Source organism: Colobus angolensis, unplaced genomic scaffold (assembly GCF_000951035.1).
Source record: "Colobus angolensis palliatus isolate OR3802 unplaced genomic scaffold, Cang.pa_1.0 Scaffold515, whole genome shotgun sequence".
Lineage (NCBI taxonomy): Eukaryota > Metazoa > Chordata > Mammalia > Primates > Cercopithecidae > Colobus > Colobus angolensis.
This window is the reverse complement of record NW_012118655.1, coordinates 1447703-1458212: the sequence shown is the minus strand read 5'-3', so window position 1 is coordinate 1458212 and position 10510 is coordinate 1447703. Positions and strand designations below refer to the sequence as shown.

Below are 10510 nucleotides of genomic sequence, written 5' to 3'. Positions count from 1 at the left end.
TCGGGGGCGCGCCCGGTCTCCGCCTCGAAGCCAAGTCGGAACTTGGCCGAGTTGTTTGGGCCGCGATGACCGCACGGAGTGAACCGTCCTGAGCAGGGCCCACGCCCGGCCCAAGCGGCCCAGCCCCCTGGCGGGGGCGGTGTCTCCCTTTGTACCCCCTATTGAACGTCCACCTCCCCCGCCCCTCTGCCCAGAGGACCCGGGGCTGACAGCGCGGGGTGACGCTTGTGCAGCCCGCCGGGTGTCGGGACCCAGAGAGCCCTCCGGCCACCCGCTCAGCTGTTTCCTGCCCATGTTTGTTGTGCCGGGGGAGGCCCCGCCGCTGGCGCCGCGCTCCGCCGCCCCGGGCCCTCCCAATTGGCCGGCGGGCGTCACGTGGCCGCCGTCAGCTGGGCCAGCGGGGGCGCTCGCGGGTCCCACTGCGGCTGCCGGCCGAGCCCACCAGGGGGTAGCCCGGGTCGTCTGCCAGCTTTGGGCCTCCGCTTGCTCTCGGCTTGCTGTTGGGAGACTGGGCGTGCCTTTGCAACCCCTTTCCTGTATCCTCCTCTGCAGGTAGATGGGACAAACGAGTGTCCGGATCAGCGGGAGTGGGAAATTGAAATACTACAAAGATCTGTTTAATCCTGACGCCAACTAATCTCCATTTCAAGGGAGAGTCTGGGAAGCTGTTCAGCTCATTTATTTTTAAACTTTTTCTGTTTACAGAGATCTGTTGGTAATCTGAGGATTTTTATTCCACGTCGTCTTGACAGATGGAAAACCTGAAGTAACCTCGGGCTAACCTTGTATTTTTGGAAAATTAGTACACTTGGTGGTGAAGAAACTGGGAGGAATAGGATATTAGCTAACTTTGCATAGCCACATATACAGCGTTGCAGCTGCATTCCGCCATAGAGGACCCAAAAGGCATATGGTGTTCCCAGGGTACATGTTCATCCCAGAAGTGAAGTGCCTTGGTGGATTCGTTTCCTGAACGTTTAGCACATACTTATACTGGGTTAGGTAAGAAGTAAAGTACAGGCCGGGCGCGGTGGCTCAAGCCTGTAATCCCAGCACTTTGGGAGGCCTAGACGGGCGGATCACGAGGTCAGGAGATCGAGACCATCCTGGCTAACACAGTGAAACCCTGTCTGTAATAAAAATACAAAAAACTAGCCGGGCGAGGTGGCGGGCGCCTGTAGTCCCAGCTACTCGGGAGGCTGAGGCAGGAGAATGGCATAAACCCGGGAGGCGGAGCTTGCAGTGAGCCGAGATCCAGCCACTGCACTCCAGCCTGGGCGACAGAGCAAGACTCCGTCTCAAAAAAAAAAAAAAAAGAAGTAAAGTTCAAAGAATTTAGAATAGTTTCTCTAGAAGCTTATAACTTAATCAGAAGTCATAGACAAATGCAATCGAGCAATAATATGAAGTTAAATAGTAAGTTATGAGACGTTAGTAAAATATATGTGACTTGGAAAAGGTTACTTGGTTGCATCATGGCGAACTTTTCTCTAGTTTCCCTTTTCTCTATTTAAGTAATGAGAAAAATAAAAGGTTTAGAAAAAATAAAAGCGAAAGGAAATAAGGTCAAACATTATGAAAAGAAGAAATTAAAGCAGCTACTACCCTCCGAAAAACAGTCCATGAGACGTGAAGGTAGTCCTAGGTATACTTGTGCCCAAAATATCATTTTAGATTTAATGGTGAATGCCTATAGAGATCAGTGTCAGTTTTAAGGTAATCCTGGTGTAGTAATGGCAGTGTAATGCAGGAACTGAACCTTAGCTATACCTGAACTTGCTGCTTGACACTTGGGACGGGAAACCAGACAGATTACACGTCAGTCCACCTAGTTAGAGGCTTTTGGTAATGCATCACAAGAAACGAGATCATGAAATTGTCTTACTAGGGTGTGGGGGGTATGACCAACTCAGATTGTGCACTAACACACACGGCTTCCTGAGTTAAATGACTAGTCTGATTTTCTGATATTTAAACAAATATACGTGTTATTGAAATATAGTGAACTTGAAAATCATCTAACAGGAAAAAATAAGGCATTATTGAGGGGGGAGAACAAAAATATATCCTTAAAACTTACTGCAAATGAAGACCTGATTCCACAACCAGGACATCATTTGACACGGCAAAGTAAACTGGTCGCGTACTGCAAGAGGATAGCAGAGCTTGCTTGTGTCACTGAAAACTTACATTGTTACATATTTTGCACAAAAGCTGGAAAGTTGGTTGTATGGATCAAACTGTTTTCCCATGTAGATTTTTTAATAGCGTTTAGTCACAACTCAGTATAAAAAGTTGATGAAGTTACAATAGCCATAAGTGCTAATTATTACAGTAATCAACCCAGCACTCTTAAAAGTTTTTTGGGTTTTTATCCTTTGTTTTGGCGAGGGAGGGAAGAGATTAAAAACGAGATACAAAAGCTGGCTTCCACCGGATTCCATTTTAGCAGAATCATTGCAAAACAAAACCACCGCTGCAAAGGGCAGGTTCCTTTAACCCTTTCTGCGCTAGATGGCTACATACTCAGTTCCCTGCAGCAGAGTCTTTGTACCTTGCCTTTGTCCCATCTTCTGGTGCAATGGAAAACCCACTGTGGTCTGGATCTGGTGGAGTGTGTATTCTATGGAAATGCCCTGAGGCGATGGTTTCATTTAGTAAGGAAATGTTTTATCTGTAAACTGGGTGTTTTTCCATCCATCAGAAGGTCCTATGAGATGCAATACCTACCCTCCCTGGTATTTTTAGGGCTGGGAAGTGGTGTCTCCCTTGACTAATTCCACTTGCCAGGGTTGAAACCAAACTGGACTATTAATTATAGAGACAACAAGTACCTATTTTAAGACCTAGAACTGTGACATGCTTCAGAAGGTTTCTAACTTTCCTCCAGCTTCTAATTTCTATCACCTGGTCGCTTAGCTTTAGCATAATTAACAGGAAGTGAAGCCAGTTAATTGTTACTGTTTCATATCCTTTCTGGGCCATGCTTTTCTCATCTGTCATAGGGCAAGTTGGGATGGGGAATGTTTTTTTTTTTTTGAGACGGAGTCTCGCTCTGTCACCCAGGCTGGAGTGCGTGCTGTGGCCGGATCTCAGCTCACTGCAAGCTCCGCCTCCCGGGTTCACGCCATTCTCCTGCCTCAGCCTCCCCGGTAGCTGGGACTACAGGTGCCGCCACCTCGCCCGGCTAGTTTTTTTTTGTAGTTTTTAGTAGAGACAGGGTTTCACCATGTTAGCCAGGATGGTCTCGATCTCCTGACCTCGTGATACGCCCGTCTCGGCCTCCCAAAGTGCTGGGATTACAGGCTTGAGCCACCGCAGGATGGGGAATGTTGAAGATAATCTAGTTTTACTGACCTTTATTGAGCATTCACTGTGTGCTAGGCACCGTTCTCAGAATAGAGTATCTCCTTTTAATTTCTCATAACTCAGAGATGGCTGCTACTCGCGCCATTTTACAGATGAAACAGGAGAGGAGAACTCACACAGTGTTTCCAAAGCTATTAAGGGGAAGAGCTGAGATTTGAACCTAGGAATCTCCAGAGTTCCAGTGTCTCAGCTCTACAGTTTAAGACCTGGGGGTGGAGAGAGAGACAGCAGCTGGTAGATATTTTCTATTTTTATAATCTTTATTAGAGTTGATCTTCAGCATGCTAAACTGGTTACAGAAAGTTTAGGATTTTAGCTAGAAAATCAGTAAAGAAAAGGGGAATGGGATTAAACTGATCTTTTCAAATACTCCTGTCTAGCCTTAATCCCAAATACCAACCAAGTTTCCATTTTTTCTGGGAAAGACTGCTTTCTAAATGCAAAGCTCTTTCACTATCAGAATGTGTTTTTAAGCAGGGAAAATTTTTTTTTGGTAAAAGGCCAGGTAAAAAATATTTTAAACTTTTCAAGCCAGAAGGTTTCTGTAGCAGCTCCTCATACCTCTCCATTGTAAAGTGGAAGGAGTTAAGTGTAAACAAATGGGCGTGGCTGTGTTCCTGAAAACTTTGACACTGAAGTGTGAATGTCATATAATCATGTGTCAGAAAATATTCTCCCCTCCCCCCAACCATTTAAAAGTATAAAATTCATTCTCAGCTTGTGGGCAGTACAGAAACAGGTGGTGAGCTGAATTGACCACAGCCTTCCCTGCTTTTAAGGAAAACAGCAATGAGCCAGACAAGTGAACAAGATACCGTATTTCGTTTGATAGTGTATGTGTAAGATAAACCAATAGTCTTTTTAGAAAATTGTTTTATTGATGTGGAAGCAACTAGGAAATTATATAGTCCATCATATCCATCATACATTTTAAAATAATACATTCCTGGAGACTCTTTGGCAGATTTCTGAAGAGAATCACCTTATTTTCCCTCTTAACAGATTCTGTAGTTAAAAAAAATTTCTGTAACAAGGCAGAGATCTGAAAATGTTTTTGATATTTCACCAGAGTCTTCTGATAAAAGAGAAATTGGAAGTTCTAGATAGCTAAATATGCTATTGGTGGGAGAGGGAGGAAATTGAAAATAATACTAAAATACGATCTATGAAATTATCTATAAATTTCACTTATATTTTCATCCCAGCCCCTCACTATTTCAGGTAATTTCAAGTAAACTAAGAATAGGCTTCCAGTTAAACAGTCAAGCTTGGTGCTTTTCTTATTCAACCTTTTTAGGATATTTATAACCTGGACCTACAAGAAGGTAGTACCAAAGAGGCCTTATGTATAACATTAATAAGGTAGGGAACATCTTAAATAAAACTTAAGCTTTATGATGAGTTTAGCTCTCATTTCAGCTATAAACTTGAACTTCAGCACTGACATATACCAAAGTCGGCGTGTTGCTACTAAAGGACACAGTAAGCTGCCCCCAGAATCAACACCAAACATTAGCTGTCTGTGAAAGCAGCTCACTCTTAAGATGTTTTAGCAATACATGGCTGAAGAGATCTGGGATTACTCTAAGTCCAACCAGGGTGATTAGCATACTTGGGGAATATTTTGAATGTAAAAGCAATCAGACAGGAAGCAGATCAGTGGTTGCCAGTGGCCGAGAGTTGGAGAAGGTATTGGCTGCAGGCTGGTGTGGGAATTTTTGAGGGGCTGATGGAAGCATTCTAACGCCAGTTGGTGGTGATAGTGACACAATTTTATAAATTGACTAGAAGTCATTGAATTGTACACTTATAGTGAGTAAACTTTGTCATTTAGAGTATTCATTAATAAAACTTTTTTTTTCTTTTTAAAAAAAACAGCAATTTTCTATTCTGTCAGAAAAGTTTCAAAGTTTGTAAGGGAGCAGCCTCTATGAGCTTTTAGAAAGGGGCGGCACATGCCATCGACCGTATTTTTGTAGCTGTGTGTAGCAGAAATGAAGTGGTATGTATGAATGTATGTTGGGTTTAACAGTTCCCACTCCCTGACCCTAAAAGTTTTATCCAGATGTGAGGAGAGTTTGAATCTAATACAGTGATGAAGGGGAGGGAGGAAAACTTCCAAAAGTGATTTAGGAAGTCTTGTTAATTTTGCAGTTTTTTAAATGACTTACTAGTGTTTCTAGTTCAGGAGAGTTTGTGATTGCAGTTGACACCAACCAAGATAGGGAATATGGGGGAACAGCATGGAAGCAGGAGGGGCTGATGGTACACCCTGAGGGAGAGAGTAAATCTGACAGCCCTCTGTAATCACTAGGGAGAGAATAGAGTGCAGTGGCTTGGCCACTTCTGGAAAGTCACAGTCTCTTTAATTCGTCTATAAAAGTGAGGTGATAAATACCTGCTTTAAAAATTGTCAAAATTAAATGTGGTATGTAAGTACCAAGTACAGTGTCCCATACAGTGTAGATGCTAAGTAATTATTAGGTCTAAGACAGAGTTCGATATGTTGTTCAGGTCCAGAGAAGCCTGATTCAAGTGTTATATCTTAGCTTTTTAATGACTGTCCTCAAATAATAAAGTGGCTGTCTTAGTTCATTCTGGCTGCTCTAACAGGATACTGTAGACTGGATGGCTTATAAACAACAAATGTATTTCTCCCAGTTCTGGAGGCCAGGAAGTCCAAGATAAGATTCACTGTCTGTTGCTGGTACCTTTTAGCTTTGTCCTCACATGATGGAAAGGAGCAAGGCAGCTCTCTGGGACACTTTTATAAGGACAGTAATTCCATTTTTGAGGACTCTGTGCTCGTGACCTAATCACCTGCTAATGCCACATATGATTAGGGGGGTGGGGTACACAAGCATTGAGACCATAACAGTGGCATTTTAATGGGTGTCAGCCTCTTGAGAGTTTGAGTAGTGTCAGTGTTAGGTTGAGTTTCTAACCCTGCAAAGGCCAGGGCTACCCCTTGGATCCTAAGGACCCTACAGAGGTTTTTCTACTTCCTAAAGACCTTTGACAGCAAGTGATGTTTTGCTTGCTTCTGCTAGATCCTGTGGCATTCTCTTATCTTTCTTAGCAAACAAAAACCACATTCTACAGTTCTATATATATATATTCTCTATAAATGGCAACCACAACTAGGAATAGTGTAACATAAGGTTTTGCTCAGATATTTTTGGTCTTGGTAATGAATCATATAATTGAATCCAGTAAAAATACTTGGGTAAAGAGAAAAAATAGATGGAATTGAAATCAGGGAAAAAAGTCATGTTAAGTCTATTTACCCTCTCAGTAGGAAATGATCACAGTAGCTTTTAGCCAAGGATAAAATGATGTAGGCAGAAGGTATAAGGGAAGTTCACTTTGAAGTCCAGCATATTTACCACAACAGCATGGTGTCACAGTGATCAATGTAGAAACAGCTAGTTACTCTCCATTATGGTTGAAATAAATTACAACATGAATATTGTATTTAAAAGTCTTAAGGGAAATTGGCTTGAAAATAATGAGTCCCAGAAGCCTTAGCTGGAGGTTACAAATGACTGCACAAATACTAGTCTTCAAAGACATAGAATCTGAGGCCTATACCTCAATGGCTGAGACTCTAAAACCTTGCCGTTGACTCCCTTCTGTTAATGATCAAGATTCAGAAACATGACCAAACTTAACTGCTCACAGGCTTGTTGAATGTTTTATTTATATCAGGAGTCATAAATTCAAATATTGGTACAAGGACCAAACAGGTGAAGTAATTGTGTGAAGCAAAGTGGAGACCAAGCAAATAAAATGGCCTGGTGAGGGTTAGGGGCTGCAGCTCAGTTGTAGTCAGTTGTTGCCATAGGAGAATATGTGCCCTCCCCGTTGTTAAAAATAAATCCAAACTGCAGGCTCTTTAATGAGATCTTTCAAATTTTAAATGTCACCTCAACTTTTTAAAATGAAGATTAAAAACTGACCCAAATAAAACACACATGTCCACATATGTTTTTCAGGGAAGGGTTTTTGTATCTGTTCACTGCTGTATTCCTAAGCTACCAAATGAATTCAGCCTGTAGGCCTCAAATTTGCAACTTCTGACTTAAATGTAAATAAATAATAAATGTATCCTTTTTTCTGTTTTGAGAGGGAGTCTCGCTCTGTCGCCCAGGCTGTAGTGCAGTGGCACTATCTTGGCTCACTGCAACCTGTGCCTCCTGGGTTCAAGCCATCCTCCTGCCTCACCCTCCCGAGTAGCTGGGACCACAGGCGTGCACCACCACATCTGACTAATTTTCATATTTTTAATAGAGACAGGGTTTCACTATGTTAACCAGGCTGGTCTTGAACTCCTGACCCCAGGTGATCCGCCCACCTCAGTCTCCCAAAGTGCTGGGATTACAGGCGTGAGCCACCTCACCTGGCCAAGTGTTGTATTCTTAATCATCTGGAAAAAAATAATGTGGTAATCTTAAAGGCTGAAATAAGGCAATAAGTGTTTCCTTTTGCTGTCATTTTATAGAAATGTAATTAGAAAGTTAAATATTATAGCTTAAGTCTGTTTTAGTTCAAGGTTCATTGTGACTCTTGTTAATATGCTGGTTTTCCTTTTACTAGCTGCACATTGTCATTATATTCACCATTTGTTTTTTATTCCCTATTAAACTTTCATGATGTTTAAGGGGTGTCATAATGATTTTTGTGATGGCATTTCTAGTGACATTAGGACCGCCTAATGGCTGGGGAAGTTCATAGACTAGAAGGAATGGAATTTCTTTTTAAATTTGTAGTGGAATTCCCCCAATCTTAAGACAACAGTAGATTCTCATTACAAACATGCATTCTGGAGTTTTTTGGTGTTTTTTTTCCACGGTGGCAGTTTTATTAGCTCTGCATTGCCTTTGGAAAGATGTATAATAAATATTTAAAACACAGGAGCTGATAACTATACCCAAGAATAAATTATGTTTTAAATTAAAACTGTGGTATATTCTTGACTAGATCTAGATCTTTAAGAATACTGTTTACGAGAATTAGTTGTAATGAATTTAAGAAGTTGCATATAGTAACTTCCCTAACTTTTGAATGTTAAAGTGTTAGCCTAGTTTCAGACATGTGTTTCAAACTACATCTTTTCAGTGTTTCAGCCCTTCTGTGATTTATTGGATCACTAAGATTTCTTAAAGATAATCAAATTATGTATGGGAAAGCTTATCTTTCCCTTATTCTGTTCTCATTGCTTTAGCCTTATGCCAGCCTGGACCATTTTGGAGGCAGTGTAGGATCATGGAAGAACTTTGGATTAGGTGAATTGCATTCTCTACTTTTCTGTAGTTAACAGTTTTGTAGGCTTTGACAGGTTAATAACCTTTTTAGACTTGACTTCGGTGATCTATGAAGTGGTGGTAACAACCTCACAGAGTTGTGACAATTTTGAAGTAAGTACCTAGTAGCAGTGCTCCCTAGACATTGGCTTAAAGTTAGTCATCAGCTCTATACAGTTGTGAGTGCACCTGGTGATCACAGACCTACTCACCCCATGTTCTCAAACCAGACTACTCTTCTTGTTTTCTTATTGCCCCTTTTTCTGCTCGTATCCCACTGGAACCTCACAATTCTTTTCTGAAATTATACATGCTCAGAACGTATACTTAACATTTATGCTAAACCCTTTTTCTCACCTCTTTGCCAGTGCTTTACATCACTCATTTTCTGAAATTCCACTTTCCATTTTCTCTTTCCACACCAACCATAAGAGAAGTGACACCATTCTTTAGCCTTGGCTAATAGGTTTACTTCCTTGGCTCACTGCTTTAAAATCTTACCTTAGGCATGTCTGTTTATTTGTTCAGTGTGTGAACTTTGGATCTTTTTGTTCAGGATCAGCTATTTCACATATCAAGTACTACAAATATGTGTATAAATGGTTCTCTATGACACCCCCCAAGTAGGTGATATCATGATTATTATAATGCATTTATCCTTTTCTATTTGCTCCTAGGTTTTTAGAACTTCAGCCATAAAAATGGGCAGAATTTTCCTTGATCATATCGGTGGTACCCGTCTGTTTTCTTGTGCAAACTGTGATACGATCCTGACCAACCGCTCAGAACTCATCTCCACTCGTTTCACAGGTGCCACTGGCAGAGCGTTTCTTTTTAACAAGGTTAGTGAGAAAAAGTTTGAATCCTAAGTGGGCTCATTGGCTGTATTTGACAGCAACACCAGAATACCCCCTCAGAGCTTAGAGATACCAGGAAGAAGCAGAATGAGAGCTTGAAATCTGCAGCAATGATTGCCCACTAGCTCGTCTTTGATGGGACCTTAGGAAGGTGTTACTAGGATGTGATTTTAACCTTGGAAGTTTGAAGAAGTAGGCCGGGCACAGTGGCTCATACCTGTAATCCCAGCACTGTGGGAGGCCGAGACGGGCGGATCACGAGGTCAGGAGATCGAGACCATCCTGGCTAACACGGTGAAACCCCGTCTCTACTAAAAAATACAAAGAGCTAGCCCGGCGAGGTGGCGGGCGCCTGTAGTCCCAGCTACTTGGGAGGCTGAGGCAGGAGAATCGCGTGAACCTGGGAGGCAGAGGTTGTGGTGAGCCGAGATAGCTCTACTGCACTCCAGCCTAGGCAACAGAATGAGACTCAGTCTCAAAAAAAAAAAAAAAAGTATAAAGAAGCATATACTTTTCCTGTTGCCTCAGGAAATGTTCAGTGTAAGAATTTGGTAACGACTTCAGTGCAGACTGTGAAAGGAATGGGTCAAGACACCCACCTCCCTTTCTCCACATGTCACTGGTTTATCCATATAGGGAGATAGTGGCATTAAACTATTATAACTTGACAGCAAATAAGGATCATTTAACCAACTTTTCATGCTCTAATTCATGCTCACCAATCATCCTTCCAATTCTATTGGGTTTATTACATGGATTTGCTGACAGGAAGAGTGTTTCTGATCTGCAAGTATGTGCCCAGTCTGCCTGTCTCTCTAATTTCTGGCTTGCATTCAAGTTGGATGCTGTGATTCTGCCTCCTGGAATCTAGTGTATAATAGGAAAGTTGGCCGGGTGCGGTGGCTCAAGCCTGTAATCCCAGCACTTTGGGAGGCCGAGACGGGTGGATCACAAGGTCAGGAGATCGAGACCATCCTGGCT

General features: G+C 42.1%; 1 protein-coding gene across 10 annotated transcripts in view; it reads left to right on the top strand.

Moving 5' to 3' along the window:
- Positions 1 to 10510, top strand: part of YPEL5 (yippee-like 5 (Drosophila)) — a 15102-nt gene that overhangs the window by 1211 nt on the left and 3381 nt on the right. Inside the window, exons 1-4 of one of the 10 annotated variants that reach the window (XM_011960578.1) lie at positions 377 to 552; positions 706 to 1002; positions 8594 to 8654; positions 9350 to 9514. In XM_011960578.1, the coding sequence (XP_011815968.1) occupies positions 9374 to 9514 (141 nt within the window). In that variant the 5' untranslated portion in view covers positions 377 to 552; positions 706 to 1002; positions 8594 to 8654; positions 9350 to 9373. Of the gene's footprint in view, positions 553 to 705; positions 1003 to 8593; positions 8655 to 9349; positions 9515 to 10510 lie in introns of all 10 variants that reach the window. The other 9 variants (XM_011960573.1, XM_011960580.1, XM_011960575.1 and 6 more) reach the window with 9 other exon arrangements.